The 22,612-nt window shown below is 44.1% G+C and overlaps 2 protein-coding genes across 7 annotated transcripts in view; both read right to left on the reverse strand.

Annotated features, from left to right (window-relative positions):
- LOC126399419 (rho GTPase-activating protein 44-like) overlaps nt 1-18,264 on the reverse strand; it is a 53,249-nt gene extending 34,985 nt beyond the window's left edge. For 4 of the 5 annotated variants that reach the window (XM_050059351.1, XM_050059350.1, XM_050059348.1 and 1 more), the window contains exons 1-7: nt 18,147-18,264; nt 13,840-13,879; nt 13,209-13,328; nt 12,807-12,883; nt 10,690-10,801; nt 9,664-9,740; nt 4,335-4,452 (exon numbers count right to left, since the gene is read on the reverse strand). In XM_050059351.1, coding sequence (XP_049915308.1) covers nt 4,335-4,452; nt 9,664-9,740; nt 10,690-10,801; nt 12,807-12,883; nt 13,209-13,328; nt 13,840-13,879; nt 18,147-18,208 — 606 coding nt within the window. In that variant the 5' untranslated portion in view covers nt 18,209-18,264. The remainder of the gene's footprint in view (nt 1-4,334; nt 4,453-9,663; nt 9,741-10,689; nt 10,802-12,806; nt 12,884-13,208; nt 13,329-13,839; nt 13,880-18,146) is intronic. The other variant, XM_050059349.1, reaches the window with a different exon arrangement.
- LOC126399424 (PH and SEC7 domain-containing protein 1-like) overlaps nt 1-22,612 on the reverse strand; it is a 261,872-nt gene that overhangs the window by 126,312 nt on the left and 112,948 nt on the right. The gene's annotated exons all lie outside the window — the stretch shown is intronic.

Raw genomic sequence — 22,612 nt, forward strand, 5'->3', positions numbered from 1 at the left:
AAGGAGGAGAGCTATAAGTGCTTAAACAGAACCAGTGTGGGTTAAGACTTGAAGTAGACGTTAAAGCAACTGTAGTGAGAAAACAGGCTAGCAGAATTCACCAGAGCAGTACAGAGACGCTGTCACAGAAACACCGGAAATGACACAACTCGCTTACCGCAATACGTCAGCCATTAGTCATTATTAGTCACACCTGTTAGTTTCCTGCTGAGACAAGTCCAAGCGTCTGTTGTGTTCTGTTCACCAAACACTAGAAGAGCTTGAAAAGACTTCTTAAAGACTTCTTTAGGACTCAAAGACAGTCTGAGTCTTTAGTCACACACTAAGATTCTGCAAAGACTGGGGATCTTGCAGGGTCATTATTTGCAAGACTAAAACTAGATTCCTTTTGATATTGTTTCCCATCCTGCTGCTGCTGCTGGTGGTGGCAAATATTACACCAACGTCCCTAAAAGAATCACGACATCAGCAATGCCTTACATCACATAAGATAAGAGACGTCACATGTCAACAGTATTCTTGTCAATTCGGCACCAATATAATCTAAAAAGATAAACCACTGTTAGCCTCCAATGTTTAGCCGCACTATTCTACCAGGAGGAGACTGTGGGAATGAGAGGCCAGCTGTTTCCAAAATTAAAATTCCTCACTAAAAGAAATGCTGGTTGGTGGATCAGATACACACTGAATTAAGTTTGTCCTCCTTTTCCAAGAGAGCTGAGACTTACTCACGTTCTTGGGGCTCCCTGGAATCCCCTTCATGTTTCCTGTCCACCCTGTTAGCTGCTTCCTGTTTGGTCATAGAACTGAACTAAATGCAAGAACTAAAACTAAAATCTTACGATAATAATAAACATGTTTGATTTTGTCGGAGCATCAAGATAAAACTACAGTTGTTTGCCTCCATGCACCAGTTGCACCGTGACAGTTTACATCCATGTCTGTGTTTTACAAACAGAAGTTTAAAGAAACTCTCTTGAGGTGTTCACATGTTCACAAGAATGAGACAGATGCAAGGTCACGATGACCTCTGACCTTTGACCACCAAACCTCAATCAGTTCATTGTTGAGTCCAAGTGAACATTTCTGCCAAAGTTACGGACAGACGGGCAACGCGACAACACACTGCTTGATGCATGATGCTTACACCAAACGGTCGAGTGAAGCGTGCCACAACTTAGCGAAACCTGAATGATTTTTTTTTCCAACTTTGGAATCTGCGACAGTGAAATTGCTTGAAAAGGGTGCAAAAGGGTGCAACCAGGGTGCAGTGTCGTATTGTGGCAATCGCTCTCGCATTCATCACTCTTCACCCTCACTTTGCAATCCTTAGAGAAGTGGGAAGCTGAGGCAGAAAAGATGGCAGACTTACCTGTGGATCCTCCCTTCACACACATGGGGTTAGATGTGTTTGGTCCATGGTCGGTTACTGCCAGACGTACGAGAGGAGGTCAAGCATGCAGTAAACGTTGGGCAGTCCTGTTCACTTGTGTGAGCACGAGAGCCGTGCACATAGAAGTCATCGAATCTATGGATACCTCAAGCTGTATCGACGCCCTGAGACGTTTCTCCGCCATCAGAGGTCCTGCCAAACGTCTTCAGTCAGATTGCGGCACAAACTTTGTTGCAGCCTCAAAAGAGCTGGGATTTAACAAAGAGGAGCCAGACCTGAGAGTCCAGAGGTATTTGAGCGAACAAGGCTGCACCTGGGAGTTCAACCCCCCTCATTCCTCCCACATGGGGGGGTTCCTGGGAGAGAGTAATTGGCGTGGCTCGTAGGATCCTTGACTGCATGTTGTCAGAGGAGCAAATCCACCTAACCCACGAGGTACTGTGCACCCTTATGTCGGAAGTCTCGGCTATCATAAATGCCAGACCCCTCATCCCAACCTCAACCGATCCTGATTCACCAGTCATCCTCTCACCTGCGATGCTGCTTACACAGAAGGCTGGTGCACCTCCTCCACTGAGTCATTTTACAGACACAGATCTGCTCAGGAGACCATGGAAGCAGGGGCAGAGACTCGCCGACAGATTTTGGACACGGTGGAGACGAGATGATCTCCCCACACTTCAGAGTCGGCAAAAATGGAACGTTGTCCACCACAACTTGGAAGCAGGAGACCTTGTGAACCTCCTGAAAGATGATCAAGTGTCACGCAATGAGTGGCCCATGACAATGGTCATTGCAGTGTTTCCAAGTGCTGATGGGAAGGTGCCCAAGGTTGAGCTCAAGACCACCAATCATGGAACCCCTAGGACCTTCCTGAGACCAATCTCCCAGGTTATTCCTCTGTTGCCCGGAGAGGACAAGAGCAGTGGATAAATTGTGTGTGGCTCTATGGGCCAGGCAGGGAGTGTTCTGCCATTCAGGCATTTCCTTCTTTTTGGTGCCCTCTTTGGCGATTTATTGAATTGCGCAGACTTCCCAACAGGAAGTCCCATCAACAGGAAGTCCCATCAACAGGAAGTCCTACCCAAGCCAATTAAATTCCGTGTTCACAAAGTTGAGTCGGTGATAATTAAAGGAGCTCTAATGCTACATCCTGACTCTGATGTCTCTGTGAGTTGGAGTTTGGCTTGCTGTCAAACTGGTTGCTGCACCTCAAGGAGGACAGTGTATTTGTGGTAAGGCCGGCTCAAAACATGATGCTGTGTATTCATCATACAAAGAACTAAAATGAAGTTAAACTGATTACTTTAAGAATCAAGTCTGCATCTGGACATGAAACAAAATGACTGGTACACTGGTACATTGGTACATTGGTACACTGGTACAGTGGTACACTGGTACATTGGTACACTGGTACATTAGTACAGTGGTACAGTGGTACATTGGTACATTGGTACACTGGTACAGTGGTACACTGGTACATTGGTACACTGGTACATTAGTACAGTGGTACAGTGGTACATTGGTACAGTGGTACACTGGTACACTGGTACACTGGTACACTGGTACACTAGTACACTGGTACACCGGTAAACCGGTACAGTGGTACACTGGTACACTGGTACATTGGTACACTGGTACACTGGTACACTAGTACACCGGTACACCGGTAAACCGGTACAGTGGTACACTGGTACACTGGTACATTGGTACACTGGTACACTGGTACACTGGTACATTGGTACATTGGTACACTGGTACACTGGTACACTAGTACACCGGTACACCGGTAAACCGGTACAGTGGTACACTGGTACACTGGTACATTGGTACACTGGTACACCGGTAAACCGGTACAGTGGTACACTGGTACACTGGTACATTGGTACACTGGTACACTGGTACACTAGTACACCGGTACACCGGTAAACCGGTACAGTGGTACACTGGTACACTGGTACATTGGTACACTGGTACACCGGTAAACCGGTACAGTGGTACACTGGTACACTGGTACATTGGTACACTGGTACACCGGTAAACCGGTACAGTGGTACACTGGTACACTGGTACATTGGTACACTGGTACACTGGTACACTAGTACACCGGTACACCGGTAAACCGGTACAGTGGTACACTGGTACACTGGTACATTGGTACAGTGGTACACTGGTACACTGGTACATTAGTACAGTGGTACAGTGGTACAGTGGTACATTGGTACAGTGGTACAGTGGTACAGTGGTACATTGGTACACTGGTACACTGGTACACTTGTATATCAGACGATGGTTTTTGCAGAACATCCAAATCCAGTGAACATTACTATGGTTACGGCCATATAAATGTTTGATCTGTCTGTCGAGCTACCTGCAGGTGAAATGACTTTCCCGGGGTCGCTCAGAGTTGATGTGTGCATGTGTAGTTTAAATTCAGTTGCAACATCATGTTGTGTTTAAGATTAATGGCAGTGTGTGTGAAATGGGCCACACCTACAGATATCTGGCAACAGTTTCTAGGAAGGCAGTGTGGAATAAAAACATATTGCCTCACAGCTGAGCTCACTGCTGCTCCTGGAGAGAACCAGCATGACATATTTTCCATCTCTCCCTGCTCTGTCCACACCTGGGGCTCTTCTCTTTTCTGTATTTTATGCCTCTTCTTCTCCTCTCTCCTCCGTCCTTCTGCCTGTGACGCAGAAATCAATCTCAGCACGCCATCTTAAAGGATGTCTCGATTCCTGAAATGCATCTCGAGGGGAGAAGAGGCCTGCTGGGGGAGCTATGAGCGAGGTCACACAGGTGTGCCCTTTGCAAAAGTCTTTTTGGCACCCACAACGTGTTAAAGAGACGAAATCTAAAAACCTAAATGATAAAAACACTTGATTTATAGCTCTATGGAGAAAAAGTGAACTGATAGTGAGTAGAGGTGATCACTGACTCGACAGATCTCCATGCGGTTGGCTGCCTCCTCCATCTCTTCCCTGAGGTGGTCGGCCTTGGCTCCTGTTGGCTGCAGGTTACTGGAAAGTCCTGAAGACTTGGTGGACTGATAATACCTGAGAGCAAAACAGAAACATTGTTTTATCAATATGTTTGGTTGATATTAACACTGACTGAAGAAGGATTCAGATTCTTTACTTACATAAAAACATTAAGTCCTGCATTCAAAACCTTATTTAAAGCTCCAGTGTGAAGGATTTAGGGAAAATGAGTCTGGATCTTCAGTTATCAGAGACAAAATGTGAGCAAACATTAGCAGGTATTAGGCTAGCTGCCAAACAGCATGGGAGAAACACTGATCTGTGATGTGCAACTGTTTTGTTGAGTGTTTTTATCTGTTAAAGGTGATCCTCTGATTGAGAGAGGCCGAGACCCCTAAGGATAATTCAGCTCTCGGTAAAAACCTCATGAACAACGAACCCTGAGGCTGCCCCCTGGTAGTCAACCAAACGTTAGTCAACCAGAAAGCTCATTAGTTGGCAAGATGTCACTGGTAGCTTAAGGTGCGGACACACCAAACCAACATCAAAGAACTAGCAGTGACGAAAGCCAACTGTTGCGTCGTCTATGTCGCCTCACGTCGCCCTGTGTCAGTTGCATTTGAACACACTACACGGACTTCATCCGACGGCCAAGTAGCACGTACGTTCTGCGCCTGCGTGAGAGAGAGCGGAGTGAGAGAGTGGTACATCCTGTCAGCCGAGGGGTTTCCTATCTGTGCAGCCGAGCACCGCAGCACCTCCACGGACTATTACATCCAGACGGTCCCGGTGTTTCCTCCGCAGGCTCCACTTCACTCAGCTGCCCGATAAACCCGCTGCTTCTTCCCACTTTAACCTGAATAACAAACCAGGGCTCGGTGCTCCGGTTGGATCCAAACGGAGAGCCGGGGCTAGCTCAGAGACTAGCGGAGGCTAACTGGCTGTGCTTCCCTCCGGTCATGCTGCGGCTAACGCTCCGCTAGCCGCTCCGCTAGCCGCTCCCAGCTAGCTCCGGTTTGTTATTCAGGTTAAAGTGGGAAGAAGCAGCGGGTCTGTCGGGCAGTTTTACTACAGGCAGAAATAAATAAATAAAACCTGAACAGCCAATCAGAGTGATCTTTCTCACCGACAAGCTCCGCCACCGATCCAACATGCTCAATCGGCCGAAAAGACGCCAATGCCGAAGTGCCGATGGTGCGGGACACACCGCAAAAACTAGGGCGACAGATGCTCACCGACGGTCCGACTTTGGACGACGGCCGACCGTCGGCTTGGTGTGTCAGGGCCTTTAGTTGCAGAAAAAAAACAAAATGTCTCTGTATCTTTTATTATGTTTTATTGCTCTGTAAAACACTGTGAATCACCGTGTGTATGAAATGGGCGACACAAATAAAGCTGCCTTTCCTAACCTTTCTGGATTAATGTGTCTGTTGCATTTTACTGCTGTAGATGTTTAAGGTTGAGATATTTTATCTTCTTAATATACTGTTGGGTAGTTTAATCTACAGCAATGCATCATGGTCTAGATCATCATATGTTTGTAGTGTGGCTGTCCTGTGAGAACCACGTATCTTTTAGCTGATCCAACAGAGTTTTTAAAGAGTTTATTGAGCTTAAGAAGAAGAAGGAGAGTTTCCTCAGCACATAAAGGAACTCTTCGTCCTTCAGTTTATCACAAATACTCAACATCAACACATCTGGAGATACGTGGTCTTCACTGGACAGGAAGGTCAAAGTAACTAAATCTGTCAGTCAAAGGTAGTGGAGTACTGCAGATGTATAAAGTAGCATAGAATGGAGCAAAAAGGAAGGTACAAGTACCTCAACACTGTAACTGAGTACAGTACTTAGTTACATTGCACTGCTGTGAACGCAGCGTGTTAAACTAAACAAGGACATTTTTTATTTGCCTTCAGCAGCTTCAGACTTTTGTTCAGAGAGTGATAATCATCGACACCAGAGTGTGACAGCTCCTCTAACAGAGTGACTCAACACTGAGGGAACAATACAACAAACTGTTCCTCTTTTTAAAGACAGTGTGAGTCCACAGATAACAGCTGACTATGTACATATCCTCAGACATTCAACTTAAGCTGTTTGCTCCTCTAATTCAAAGTCTCCTCGTCCCTCTCTGTCTGACTTTCTGTCTGAGTTGAGTCTCTGGGTGGAGATAATATGTCGTGCTGCCAGAGGAGCTCAGCACACAGAAGCATGATGGGAAAAACTGTCTCAGATTTGGGTCACTAAAAAAAAAAAAGACTGACTGGACTGCAGAGAGGAAATCACATTTCTCTCCATGTCACTGCTCAGAGTGGCAGTGAAGTGACAGTGAATCAGCACAAACAGTGTGGTGATTGTATGTTTCAGGGATCCAGAAACAGCCTCTGATTGGACGGGAGAGAAATTTGCACTGACATGATGAGTCCAACCGTTCAAGGTCACTAAGAGGTTTTCACACCTGAGGTCTGAAGTCTGAAGATATCAGCCTGTTAAACACTGAAAAGTTTTGCAGCTTCGAGCCTCAACACACTTTGATAATTAGCTAAAGGAGCCCTGTGGAGATTTCTCTAAGACGTTTATTACACAGTTTCATCTTGTTGTATGAATCAGGTACCAATAAAATAGTTAGTGGTTTCTGCTGGAACTTAAATGTAGATACAGTGAAGGAAAACAATATGAGGAACAACTGGGTATTTTGGAGGAGAGGAGAAATTAATTATACCAAATAAGTATCTTTAGCCATCAGGCTACAGGGCTGCTACTAAGTCCCTTCTTTAAGTCTCCTTTGCATTTTTACACAGGCCACTCCAGTGTGTTACTGTAGACACAGCCTGGAGTCATCGCAGAGTCATTAGAGGTGTGACATATCTGCGTCACCAGCATGTTCTAGACAATAACGATGGTAAAACGTGACAATGAATGAAGTTTATGACTAAGTTCAGGAACAAAGAGCACGCCTCAACCCCCCCACCAGGGGCCCTATCTACAGAAGAGCAGGCGAACAGATGACTCCCACACTCCGTCTCAACTTCCTGTTTCTGTTGCGCCCTTCTCCCTTCAGCCGACACCAGACCGCCGTAAGACTCCACCTTCCACCTTCCTTTCTTCTCTGTCCCTACAACCATCCCTCATCCCTGAACTCTCATCCCAGATCCCTCTACCCTCATCCTTCCATCCCAAATCCCATGACCCTCATCCCTTCATCCCTGAACCCTCATCCTCATCCTCATTATCCATTATACGTAATAATCTATAACTCTCCTGGCGTGGTCTTTTAGTAAACAACCATTTAAAGTCTCTGTTGTATGGCGTCTGATCTCGTCCTCTGTTCGAGACTAAGAAGCTCCCAAAATGTCATTAATTCCCAATTTGCAGACATTTATGGCTGCTGTTCTTCTTCCTTAAGTTAGCTGCTAACTGCTAACAGCTGCTGCTCTTCTTCCTTGAGTTAGCTGCTAACTGCTAGCAGCTGCTGTTCTTCTTCCTTGAGTTAGCTGCTAACTGCTAACAGCTGCTGCTCTTCTTCCTTGAGTTAGCTGCTAACTGCTAACAGCTGCTGTTCTTCTTACTTGAGTTAGCTGCTAACTGCTAACAGCTGCTGTTCTTCTTCCTTGAGTTAGCTGCTAACTGCCAACAGCTGCTGTTCTTCTTCCTTGAGTTAGCTGCTAACTGCTGCTGTTCTTCTTCCTTGAGTTAGCTGCTAACTGCTAACAGCTGCTGCTCTTCTTACTTGAGTTAGCTGCTAACTGCTAACAGCTGCTGCTCTTCTTCCTTGAGTTAGTTGCTAACTGCTAACAGCTGCTGCTCTTCTTCCTTGAGTTAGCTGCTAACTGCTAACTGCTGCTGCTCTTCTTACTTGAGTTAGCTGCTAACTGCTAACAGCTGCTGCTCTTCTTCCTTGAGTTAGTTGCTAACTGCTAACAGCTGCTGCTCTTCTTACTTGAGTTAGCTGCTAACTGCTAACAGCTGCTGCTCTTCTTCCTTGAGTTAGTTGCTAACTGCTTACAGCTGCTGCTCTTCTTCCTTGAGTTAGCTGCTAACTGCTAGCAGCTGCTGCTCTGGGTAATGAGTAATATGTACGCTGATGCTATCCAGTGTGCACGTGCCCATCACAACGACCTCACACACTGCTCTTTAGTGTACCCTGTACCTTACACTGACACACCCACCTGTTGCTCCCTTGTTCCCCACAGTCTTGTTTTCTTCTGCTGTTCTTACATTTAATCAGTATTCTCAGTCCTATGAGGGAAGACTAGCAGAGTATTTTATTGATGCCTTGTTAATATCAAAACATGACACACTAAATCGTGAGCTGTTTAATAAAGTTATTGACAAACAGAAGCTGTGTGTCCATCCAGTGTTTCAGGTTAAGAAAGTGGACAAATAAAGGTGGACATTAAACCAGCCTGTGATGTTCTTATTCTTTAATTTATTTTGTCTCTTTAATTTATTATGAAAACATTTATTGGATCTTTTTTCACTTTTTATTTATTCAATGATATATTTATTTTATTCAGCTCCAATTTGAAAATATAATTGTTCATCTGTATGTATCATCTGTTTCATATCTGTGAATGTACATGAATATATTATAATTCCTTCATATAAATGGAAATGAGCACTGACACAATAAACTGTGTGTATAATCATCTTTAGCTCAATAACAAATGTGTGAAATACATTCATTGTAACTCAACAAAACACACTGTGTGTATCCAACAAATCCGACTGATGCATTTAATTAACCATAAAATATTTGTAAAGCTGATTGTTAAAGAGTTTAAACTCCACGTGTTTTCTCCACTGCATCTGTTTGTGTCTCATGGACCGTAAGAATCACAGCTCTAAAGTTCATATTTATACCTTCATGAAAAAGCACAAGTGAGATCATGTGACCAAAGCTTTTCTTTATAATTAAACACCTGCATCTTTTCCTCTGTGGTTTCAGCAGTGTGTTCTCAGCACAGTCACTTTCTCTGAGTGCTGATAAATTCACAGAATATATATTCATAATTTTTTTCTTACAGAATTTCTAAACACCATCGTACCAAACAACACTGAACTGATCCAACAAACAAGTACTGTGTGTGTGATCAAAGCGTGATACACCTTAAAGCAAAAAGAATGACGCAGCCAACACTGGCATTAAGTGAAGCTTTCACACTCCACACATTCACCGTGTGACATTAAATCCCAGTGACATTCAGTGGGAAGCGACAGGACCAGTCAGCTCACAGGGGATGGAGTGTCTCACTTCACAGCCAAGTCTCTCTCACACAGACTCACCGTGTGCGCGCCGAGTCCATGTCCAGGACCAGCTTCGCTAAATGTTTCCTTTGTTTCTGGATATTTGGGATTTCCACCTGAGAGGACGAGAAGCACAGAGCTGGTTGTTTGATGGTGTGAAAGAGGAAACAGACTCAGTGTTGTCAGAGGCTTTGCACCTGCGCTAGTTCAGCTCTGTTCCCGGGTCTCATGCAGATTAGTTTACAGAGTGATCATGTACAGTCTGTCCTCTGGTACACACATGGAGATGCATGTGTCTGACCATGCCATGCACACACATGAATACATGTGTGTGCATGGATTATTCATCTAGTGGAAACACCAGAGAGCCTGAGCTGAAATGTACCAGGGCGACGCCAAAGTCCATGTTGGCCTACAAGTAAACATCATTCCCAAAACACTCTGAAGGCTATTAGGTGAAAAGAGGAACAAGTCATTATTGTGTCTTAATATGCTGAGGAGGAGTGCACACTCAGCCTCAGACTTTAATGATATAATATAATATACATTTAAAACATTTATTTTATTTTATTGTATTAATATTTTATAAAACATACATTTCTATGGATTAAAACATAAAAGAGCATAAAGTGAAAAACAAAAAACACGGTAAATATACTCAGTAATTACTATAAAACAGTGAAGTATTCAGAAAATGGATGACAGTTAGATGACAGGCCTACATAATAATGAAGCAGACAGTTTGCTTTGTTTTTCCTTTTATGGAAACATCACCAACAGTAAATATTCCTACAGTAGTGTTTTATATGAAAAGATTATTTTATTTACACTCAATTTTCTTCTTGCAGTAGCTACTTGTTCTTTTGTTGTGTTACCTGTGATGTGTTGTCTTGGATTTTATTAATTTTGATTTATAAATTAGTTTTAAATAATGATAATATTTTAATCAATACTATTGAAAAAGTTTATAAAAAACTAAAAGGAAAACTAATAACAAAAAAAGGAGCCTGAAGTATTTTTCTAATGAAGCATTATAATGTCTTATAATTTGTGTGGCCTTCGTACCTCAGCGAGGTCGTACAGAGGCTCGACGACATCTCTCTCGATGGTGAGCTCGAACAAGATGAGCTCGTGAGCGAGTTTGTCCTGCGTCTCGCCACAGAGCTTCAGCATCTTCCTGCAGCAGACAACAGGAAACATCAGTGAACAGTGAGGAGGACGATCAAACAGAAGGCGTGCGTCACACTGTGACATGTAGGTCTCTGAGGTCGTCTCTACGACACTGCTCCTCAATAACACACTGTCTTTTTGGGAATCCTGAATTTCTTTCAAAACTCTGCAGTAAACAGCAGAGAGCCTATACAGTACATGTGGTGTATGAATTAATGCAGGGAGGTGATGTAACACAGTGAAACTCTGTGTGGGGGCATAAACACACACATCAATATGTGCATATTAAACTATAACATTTTTCTTTCCTGCATTTTTCTCTCTGTCAGTCGTCTGAAATAAAAAAAACACAGTAACATGATTTCATGATTTCATCTGTACAAGCTGCTGTGTTTGGAAAGAGTTTAAAAATATCTGCTTTATTTTATTGTCATCCAGACGTTAACTGAGCTCTTGGAAAAAAAAAGTGTAATCTTGAAGATACGGTGGCCCAGAGAGTTCACAAGAAAACACTGCAATTAAAAGGGACCGTTAACACCAACATCAAATCTTACCTCAAGTGCTATTTGATAGTTTTGGTGTGAGCTGCAGAGTGTTGCAGATATCAGCCGTACAGATGTCTGCCTGCTCTCCAGGATAACAGAACTAGATGTCACTCAGCTTGTGGAGCTCAAAGAGCCAAAAACTCAACATCAAGGTCTCTTTGCAGAAATCATGACCTGGTTACTCAAGATAATCACAGACCTTGTTGTGAGCAGTTTCATGTAGGAACTATTTTCTTTCTACCGAACAACACCCTTCAACCGTATCACTGTGCAGAAGGAAGAGTGCATCTACTGCTAGCTCTCCTAGTGGGCCTTTTCCACTCTAACCTTTAACCACACTGAGTCGAGCCACATCAAGCCCATTTGTATTTCCATTATGACTTTAGATGCAGCGTGCCTCGCCAAGCTGCACCAGAGATGGACCCTCTCCAGCGCAGGTCCAAAGGCCAGGCCGCCTGTGCTCATGCAGGTAGCAGTGACGTCTCGACCCCACTTCTCCCTCCCAAACAAGTGACTCTACTCACCTCTGGCTTTAGGAGGCTGCAGTGAGAGTCTCTCTCCATGGGATATTTAAAAATAGCAGCTTTGTGCATTTAGTCCTTCTCAGGCAAGCTCAGGGGTTTAGTGTTGCTGTAGCCCACAGGAAGTGAGGATTAGAATATATGACCTTCACATAATCCGCTCCAAATTAATCTATATTTTTAAAGTCATTACTAAAAGTGTGTGTCATATAAAAACTAAAGTGATGGTCAAAGTTGTCACAGTGAAATTTAAGGTGTGCTGATGGATTCACGTCATCAACTCATGCATTGAGTAACATTACAAGTTAACGTTCCACCTTAAAAGTTGCCGGCAGTCGGCCCAGTGAATGAAGTTATTTTTTTCTCTTTCATTTTATAGTTGTAGTTTACTGATGTATGAACAGAGGTTACATAAAACCAGAGTGACCGTCCTCTACTGACCAATCAGACTGCAGGGTTTCTAGCTCCACCTTTTAGTACCAGATCTGTGTGCTAGGTACCCCAACAGAGGGGGGACCAAACATGGGGACGCTAAGGAACGCTTCTGTTGGGACCATCCACAACTTTCACTGTGGAGACAGAGACAATGAACTGGACTGGACTGAACTGAACTGAACTGAACTGAACTGAACTGGACTGAACTGAACTGCTCAGTGGAAATGGGGCTTTTGGTGTCTGTGATGGTGGGCATGCACAGCTGCAGTGTGCTGAACTCTCAGGACCACCGTGTGCAGACGCTTTCCTGGTTAAAAGCAATAAGTAGTTCACATTTCACAGTCGAGGATAATGTTTGTTCTCATCTGACTGTGTTTCTGAGTGTGAATGTAAAATCAGGTGTGGCTGACAGAGACGTTTCCTCCATGTCGATGCTTTTAGAAATAATACGCTGCCAATGTTTCAGAGAATCAAAGATCATTTAAATGACTGTGTGTGACTGTGCACTCACCCTAATAGAGACTCGTCTCCGAGCACAGCCGCCCCCTCCACCATACATTGTGCTAGTGTTGTTAGAGGAAGCTTCTTCTGCACACAAACACACAAACAATCGATCAATCAGCCGCTCGGCTCAATGTGTCATTCAACACTGGAGAAACAAATTAAATGAGTCACACACACACAAATACAAACAGACGTGTTGCTGCTGCTCACACAGACACAGACCTGAAGGAAAAGTCCATCCTCTCATTCCCTCTCTCACACTTTGATATCATCACTTTGTTTGTGGTTAATTGTGATGAAGGAGATACTTTGTAATGAAGATCACATTTTCTGTAATCGAGCTTGTCGTTCTCACTCTTCCTCTGCTCACACACTCTGTTCCTAATACTGAAGTGTTGTTTCATCTCACCGAGGGAGACCTGACAGACTTCTTGTCCACGTCCACGCCCTGCTGACCCTGCAGACAGGCGGTCAACTTCTTGTGTGTGCTGTGGGAAACCTGCTTGACCAGCTCCAGACGCTTCTCCACCTGAGACACAAACAGACAACGCACAGATTACGTCAGTTTCAGGACGTCCCCATCAGCAGTTACAGACGTGCACATGCAGACACTCACAGCCTCCAAGAACGCAGCGTCTGCAGCTGTTTGTCAGCCATCAAAACAAGCTTCTCCTCAGCCGCTGACACTTAAACGACACCATCACCTGTCTCTCATTTCATTATTAAACCAACTCAGTGGAACCGATGTCGCCGCCACTGAGGGCGGCATTAATCAGATCAATTACAGTGCTGCACCCCGAGTCAATCAGTGGGGACGTTCAGCCTTTTGTCTCCAAAAGAGGTTCAATTTCAGCGTTCGTTAGCGTCTCCTGAAGGCAGCTCAGAAATCCATTTGAAGAAGTCATTTCATGCACACTGAATACTTTGCACACATGATGATTCTTTTCCTGTGAGAGGCAGCAAACATCATTCACAAACAGCACACACACACACACACACACACACACACACACACACACACACACTTGATTGATTAGTACCTGTAGTAGGTCTTCACTTAATACTTCTGTTTTTTCAGCCCTGGAAGAGAAGAGAAGAAGAAAGAGGAGGCTGTTAGGCTGGAGGGGGAACGGCTCAATTACATAACCTGGAACTGAGCAATAAACACACACACTACTCCATCAATGTAATTACATCATTTCTGTGCTCATAATAAAGAATATATTGCAGCTGTAGCCTGGAGCTAAAAGGAAAAGTTTATTTTTCAACTGTTACAAGCGGCTCAAGCCGTGGATGATTTACTGTGCACAGGACCAGGACCCAAAGTGTCCCTGAAATGACCAACCAGGACAAGACTCAACACCAAGAGACAGAGAAAAGACCACGATGAGCAAAACAACCACAAAGGGACAAAGATCCACCTCAGAGAGACACAAAACCACAGAAAGATGAATAAAGACTAAAGAAAGACGCAAAACAATCACAAAACTATAAGTGCTGCCTCGTGGTCGTAGCCTCAGGAACAATGCTGTTAAACTACAGTCTCACATAGCTCAGCACTCGGCACCACACAGTCTCCACAGGATGGAAGACAACGTGACTGCACACTGTGATGCAGAACTGTGACATACATCAGCTGATCATATCATAACTGCCACATAGTGTCATTCACTTTAAGTCTGATGAAGCTGTTAAAATATGAGAAAGCTTGTTGTCTGATTTTGAGATAGTGTAATTAAATAATTATGATGAAAGCATGCAGTTATGCAGCTTTGTCAGCTGCTCTGTGAGGCTGCGCTCAGACACAGCAGTGCTTCGAGCTAAATGCTAGCATTAGCATGCTAACATGCTCACAGTGACAGTGCTGGTGTTTAGCAGGGGTCGTGGTCACCATCTTAGTGCAGGCTGTTAAACTCAACTCACACAGGAGGGAACAGTCCTTTTGTTGTGGACTACTTTCAGTGGTGGATTGATCCTCAACTGGTGCTTTAGCGCTAGTATTCTCAACCTGGGTGTCGGGACCCCTCAAAGGGTCAGAAGATAAATCTCAGGGGTCATTTTCTTTAGATGTCTTTATCTGGACACATTTCCCAAACAAATACAGCATGCTAACATTATTAGCACAAGCCTATGGCATTTTACATTGTATAAATTAGCCTAGCAGCTAGCGGACATTCCCTCCGCTCATATGAAGCCAGGATTAGAAGCTCTATGGCGCAGGGGAAGAGGACACATCAGGCTCTGACACACACAGAGAACTTGTCAGCAAAAACATTCACTGTTAGCTTCAGTCTCCTCATTGGGTTTACTGACAGTAAGAAAAATACAGAGCCTTACCCTTTATATATCCTGTATCTTATAATCTGTTGTGTAATAATATCATGTGCGCTCCAGCACCTGAAGAGACATTTTTGTTCCATTTCTCTGAGAGTTATTAGATCATCAGTTCCTTCAGGCCACAAACAACACAGATATTGTGTCAGACCTTCAGGAGGTGTGAAGGCAGTGCTGGAGATCGACAGCTTGACCTGAATCAATGTGGACGTTACAACACGTCGTGTGGCTTCGGGGAGCTAAAGCTTAATAATGTACAAGACGTTCTCTGGAGGAAAACGCTGCCTGGAGTGTCGTGGCCTTTGGAGAACACAACAGCAAACACAGCAATGATGTGACATGGTGCAGAAAACAAAAGTCAAACTCTACAGAGAAATGAGCCCTCTCACTCATACAGAGTCTCCTGCTTCACTATTGACCGCCATCTTTTTCCATTTTATTTAAAATAAAAAATATATTTAAAAAAACATTTATTTAAATTTCGTGATTTAAGTTAATTAATTATTTTTAACATTCATTGTATTAATAATTTTATATTTACCTTTTAAAAAAATGAATTAATTCAGGGGTCGTGCCTACAGTATATTTGACAACATGAGGGCAGCTAGCACGATCATGAAGGCAAAGACTCATGTAGGGTGGCAAACATCCTCTCTCACACACACGAGTTGGTGTCGTCAAAATATCGTGATATTATTTTAGAGCCATGTCACACCCCCCTCCCCAGTACACATACCTCCAGTGTGTACTTAAATACAACACCTGAGTAAATGTACCTGGCTGCATTCCATCACTGATCCCTGTGCAGTGATTTATCACCAGTTCACACCCAACAGCTGGAAGCTCTTCGGCCTGCAGCCTGTTGACCCACCTAATATTGTCTGACCACGCCCTCTGACGCTCCGTCAGCTGCTCCATTTAATCTTTGTAGGTTTTGATTGTTTTGACACAAAAAGCCTTGAAAACATTGGAAGTGATAAACAGGTAAGAACCACCTGAGCTGATCCTCTTCAGCCCTGCAGATACACACTTGTAGTGAAACAGGAAGACAGAGATGTGTCATAGGTCACATGGGTCTGAACTGAGACGACAGCCAACTGGTTTTCACTTTACTGGTTGATCATCACACGATGCACGTAAAGCCAAAACCTTCTTCTTAAATAATGTGCAATGTGATCAGAGCAGCTCAGTGACAAAGTCTCTTCATAAAGAGCGACTATGTTCAAACTAATGGCTTCATCAATAATCATAACTATACTCTACAGCCCAGTTAATACAGTGTTTTTACAATAATGTGCCCCATTTGAAATATTTCTGCCAGATGCACCATCAGTGTCTGATTTACTGATCAATCTGGTGAGTTTCATGTCAAAAGCACTTTGTGGCAAACACATGTTTTGCCATCATGTCAATAACACCAAGACACACTCAAGTTGAACTTATGATTCAGTCGTATCATTATTTTAGGAATTATGCATAACTATATATTTTTTTATCAACATGTGGTCTGTGATGTCTGGGTCATTTTTGGCTAATTCTGTAATTTAAGACACGTTAAATGAAAACACAGACAGCTTAAATAATTCTATTGAACTGAGTCTGAATGTGAACTAAAGATTATTTCCAAGTGTTGCCCTTTGTGAAGCTGTGAACACGTGACAGTAGACGTGTTACCACAGCGTTACATTTACAGGGTTTTATTGAGGGTGGGAAACCTGGGACCCTTAACCATTAAGTTTCCTTATCAATGACTCATAACTGACCTGTTGAGCATGAGTTAATCAATTATCAGTCATTAGTTACAACTCTTAAACCCTTTATGTCAGGTGTCTTTGAGGAAGTGGTTTCAAACAAATACAATTTTTCATTTTGTTTTGCAGGACAAAGTTTAACGCACAGATGCAACAACTAAAAAACCCACTGGAGTTGTTTTGAAACCAACAGTGGTGTTGGAAAAGACTCCGCTACTGTCTACGATGCTGGATCAGATATCGCTGAGTACATGAGTCTATGCACTGTTCTGATACCATGTCTCACTCCGAAGTCGCCGAAAACTGGTGCTTGGGCAGTGACTTGCAGCATCAGATACTGACGAAAAAAGCCATCGTTTAACGTTAGTCGCTGTTAAGAGTTTGACGGCACTCGGCTGCGTCGGGGGAAACGCAGCAGGACAAGAACAAAAGTTAAGGCGGCGAAAGTCCCAGTAGGGCGGGCAGCAGGGGTGATGGGTGGATGGGTCCAACAAACACTGACTTTCACTCAGGAGAGAGGTGTTTACGTCCCGTAAGATTCTAAAGCCAAACCTTGTTCTTTCTTCCAAAACCCAACCACCTGCGTTCGCGGTGTTGTATCGACGTAGTGCTTTTATTTTGAAAGAGCCTGAATGTAAACGGTAAATTTCCTGTGAAAACAGAAGTGCATCTGGACATGGAGAGCCAATGACCAAACATCGATATGTAACGAGGTTGAAGTGAGAACGTGTTTGATACAAGATCTCTTAATAAACTTAAAAGTCATTCAATGCCCAAATAAAGCAGAAATGTTTTCTTCTTCACTGCTTTAAAATGGCAGCCTGGTCGCACTGTGCAGCCACGAGCAACTACTTTCTTAAAGCAGCAAGAAAAATTGATTTCTGGTTAACAGTGTAACTTCAGCAAGACGCCGGCCATGTGGTCATTTTGTGGCGTTCAGTCTCTGTACTTGTGTTTCAGTTGAAACCGAGCCAACGCTGTGACATCACATCTGTTCTTGATATCAGCTCCTACAGAAGTTCAGGTGTCACAGTCAGGAAGAAGCAAATGGTGTCAGAGCATCTGTAAAACCCAGACACTGCTGGGGCGCACAAACTTGTTTATGGACGTTTTTAAAGACGCTAAAATCAAACAGCTCTGTCCTTTCTGACAACACATCACCTCCCCTCCTGCACACACACACACACACACACACACACACCCTGTGACTGCGTCCTCACACAAACACACTTTACTATAAGTGAGGTTCACCCTGGACTTACAGAGCCGTGCTGGTCCTGGGTAAGGATCTAGTCCTGCTGATCCGCAGCTTTCTCTTCCACATGCCCTCTGCTCACAGGAGGGACACTGCCTGTTGTCAGGCAGGAGCCGAGTCACAGTAATGGGGGAAAGTGGAGTGACAGAGGGAGGAGGAGGAGGAGGAGGAGGAGGAGGAGGAGGAAGAGGAGGGCGTGAGGAGGAGGAGGAGGAGGAGGAGGAGGAGGAGGAGGAGGAGGAGGGCGTGAGGAGGGAGGGAGGGAGGCCTGAAGAATGAGACCTGACTATCTGGTCCTTTCACTCTTTCTCTCATCACCCACCAGTTACTGTCTCACTTGTGTCCACAGCTTGCACTGCAGAACAACTGGTTCATAGATACAGGTTTAAAACATAAGATATAAAAGTCGTGGTTTCATTCTGAGCTTTTAAACACGGCCAACACTCACAGGCTTCTGTGTGTCTGTGCCCAGGGGCTCTGTCTGATAATGCACTCCTGGTCGTGAGCCTCAGGATGCAGCTGCTTCACTGGACCCTCTGTCTTTTACACATAAACAACAACAACTATGTGTGTGTGTGTGTGTGTGTGTGTGTGTGTGTGTGTGTGTGTGTGTGTGTGCTCATTTAAAGGAATATTCCACTAAAAATGACTGGATTCAGTTTATTATGATCAAAATAACATATTGATCAAACCTGGTGCTTCTTGTTAGTATAAACTGACTCAGATCCTGAATGTGTTTTCCTTCAGGACAATGTGGAGCTAACACAAACAACAAACAGGGTGCACTGTGTCAGTGTGATGCTAAAAGCCCTCGGGCGTATATACAGTGTGTTAAACAGTCTTACAGACAGCTGAAAGTTTGTTTCACCTGTTGCAGGTCAAATGGATCGTCTGTGTCACACCTCTGTTTCTCAACAAGTTGTTCCTCCTTAAATAATAATAATAATAATGATAATAAATTTTATTTATAACGCGCTTTTACAAGTGCTCAAAGACGTTTACATAAAAATAATAACAGTTTAAAATACAAAACAATATAGAATAATAACACAATTAGAATACAGAAACAATGTAAAAGATCAGGGAGAGATAGAATATGATGGGATAGGATAGAACAGAAAATTAGACATATTTAGTTTACAGATTAAAAGCCAATTTAAAAAGGTGGGTTTTTAGGAGAGATTTGATGGTTAGGGTTAGGGATTTGGTGGTGGTGGTGGTGGTGGTGGTGTAGTGGTGGAGCAGGTCTGTGAGGTAGGTGGGGGCCAGGTTGTTAAGTGAAGTTTATTATAAATATATTATTAATTATAAATATTTTATATAAATAAAGCTTCAATTAAAAAAGAAAAAACACGGGGCACAGTCTGCGGCCACGCTCACAGCTCTGTGAGGCTGCACTAAGGCTAAATGCTACCATCAGCATGCTGACATGTTCACAACAACATGCTGATGTTTACCAGGTTCATTTTGGTTCGTCTCACTAACTCAACACAAGGTGCAGCTGAGGCTGGCAGGACGTGTGCTCATAAAATGATGGATTGGAAAACTTCATATTTTGACCCAAAGCCGTCTCGTCCCAACTCATCAGTGTCACATTACGCTTGTTACACGCGTCATGTCTTTTAAAACACTCTTGTGTTTTCACAGTCTCTTTCAAAATAAACTTATGACGCAGGTAAAACACCGTGAATTTGCATCTAATCCCTGAAGTTTAGACAACAAAAGCAGAAAACATGAGCATGGTTGTTTCTAACTTCATGTAACGTCACACGACGTACATCATGTGACAAACGTCACTACAAATAATAGCACACTGCTCTGTTATAAAAATAACTCCAGTGACTTTTGGTTTCACACAGGAAATGAACATCAAAGTTTGAACTTGACTTTGTGATCTCAACTACACACCTGTAACGTGTGGTGAGCCAGGGGCGTAAAGTGGGAGGAGAGTGGCCCCTTACTGTACCTACTGCCTCCCTACCTTCAGCCACCTGGCTCAAACCAGCTCAGGTTCAGGAAGTGGAGCAAGTCGGTCAAGTCAATCAGCGGTTCGATCCCCGGCTCCTCCAGCCTGCAGGTAGGAGTGTCCTTGGGCAAGATACTGAACCCCATATTGCCCCCATTGGCTGTGCCATCAGTGGCAGCTTGTACGGGAGCCTTGGTCACCAGTGTGTGAATGTGTGTGTGACTGTGTGTGAATGTGACTCGTAGTGGTCACTAGGAAGGCACTATACAAGAGTTCATTTACCACTGGCCATTCTACCATCTTTAAACGCAGCCTTCATTTTGATCTCAACTACACACCTGTCAAGTTTTGTGACAGCACACTCACAAGGTGAAAACAACCAATTGGTAATAAGCATTAATCAAAGTTAATCAATCCCGAGGGGACGATGACTGTCTGGGTAACATGAGTATCTGTACACATGTTCACAGCAACACGTCCATCAGTTGTTGAGATATTTAAGTCTAAACCAAAGTGGTGTACAGACCGACATGTGTGTTAGACTGATAGAAGGGATTTAATCGTGTCTGTGCGGCTCTGTTAGTGTGTGTGTGTGTGTGTGTGTGTAGCTTTAGCAGAATCACAGTGTTTCTGTGAGCACAGCCACAGCAGCTCCGTCTCCACATGTTGATTTAACCTAATTTATTTCTGACACATTGTGTACAAATCCAGGATTTCTCCTCTCTGAGGTTTGAACTAAATCACTGACGGTGTCTGGATTCATTTCCTCTCTGACAACAAGGACGTGTGAGCAAGATTAACTGGCTCAGTGAATTCAACTACTGGGGATAATGATCCTGACACACACACACACACACACACACACACACACACACGTTAATGAGCAGGTTAGCAATTAGTCAACACCAGCGCTGCTCTTTCTCACACTCTGATAAACACAGTCAAGACATGCTCACAATGCTTTTTCTTTACACCATGACAGTTGTTTAGATTGCACACAGGTACACACACACACACACACACACACACACACACACACACACACACACACACACACACAAGGCTTTAACACCAGCTAAACAGCTGCTAAAGTGACTTTTCCTCCAACCAGACGGCAGACGATAAAAACTCACTGACTTCCTCTCGACCTCACAGTCCTGCATGTTTTATACCTGCAACACAGAGCATTATAATATCTGCACAGACAGCAGATGATTCAAATGTCTGCAGTTTGAACTGTCATGTCTTCAATTACCAGCAGGAGGCAAGATTCGATAATTCTTTAGCCACACGTCTCCCTGAGGGAAGTGAATGTAATACTAAGTGTATTTTAAAGCTGTAGCTGCAGCATGATGTACCTGCAGTGGTGCTGGCTGCATCAGTGTCACTGTGGCTTGTATACTGGACTGTGTGTGTGTGTGTGTGTGTGTGTGTGTGTGTGTGTGTGTGTGCAGAGAGCACATAATACTCTCAGTGTCTAAGATCCTCTGCAGATGTTTAAATAGCACAAAGTCACAACAGATGTTCATAGATGATGCAGACATAGACAGCCACAGACATACCTCAGAGTGACGGCATTAATGCACCTTGTTTCCTTGCTCTGCCTAAATGTTTGTTTTTTAAATACAACATGCACGCTGCAACATTTCCTCGTGCTTGGCCGAGTCTCTGCATATCTGCACGTGTGAGGAGAGAAGGTCAGCTGCTAATGTTGTGCTGACGTTTCCACTCGGGAGATTTGGTCCTCGTAACGCAGCATGACGGGAGGTCACAGCTGAGGAAGGGAGAGGCTGAACACATGTTTCATATTTGGGAAGAAAAGATCAAAATCAAAGCAAACTCTGGCAAGAAACTAAATATCATGGAGCGTCGCCTTTGCCCCAGAAAAGACGGGAAAAGACTCGATCCAGAATATAATCTGAAGATCCTCCATCTTTTCCCCACTGGCTCCGCCCCCTCTATCTCTCTCTGCAGCTTTCTGTTAATTGTTTGACACATCAAGGGCGCCACAGCATCCGAATCAAAGCCTCAGCAGCAGAGTCAGGACTTTACTGCAGCATCAGCTTCTGTCGTCACAGCCGGGATTCCCACTGGCACACAGAGAGGAGAGAGGAGAGAGGGGAGAGGAGAGAGAAGAGAGAGGAGAGAGGGAAGAGAGAGGAGAGAGGGAAGAGAGAGGAGAGAGGGGAGAGGAGAGAGAAGAGAGAGGAGAGAGGGAAGAGAGAGGAGAGAGGGGAGAGGGGAGAGGAGAGAGAAGAGAGAGGAGAGAGGGAAGAGAGAGGAGAGAGGGAAGAGAGAGGAGAGAGGGAAGAGAGAGGAGAGAGGGGAGAGGAGAGAGAAGAGAGAGGAGAGAGGGAAGAGAGAGGAGAGAGGGAAGAGAGAGGAGAGAGGGGAGAGGAGAGAAGAGAGAAGAGAGAGGGGAGAGGGGAGAGGAGAGAAGAGAGAGGAGAGAAGAGAGAGGAGAGAGGGGAGAGGAGAGAGGGAAGAGAGAGGGGAGAGGAGAGAGG

This window comes from Epinephelus moara, chromosome 13 (assembly GCF_006386435.1).
Source record: "Epinephelus moara isolate mb chromosome 13, YSFRI_EMoa_1.0, whole genome shotgun sequence".
NCBI lineage: Eukaryota > Metazoa > Chordata > Actinopteri > Perciformes > Serranidae > Epinephelus > Epinephelus moara.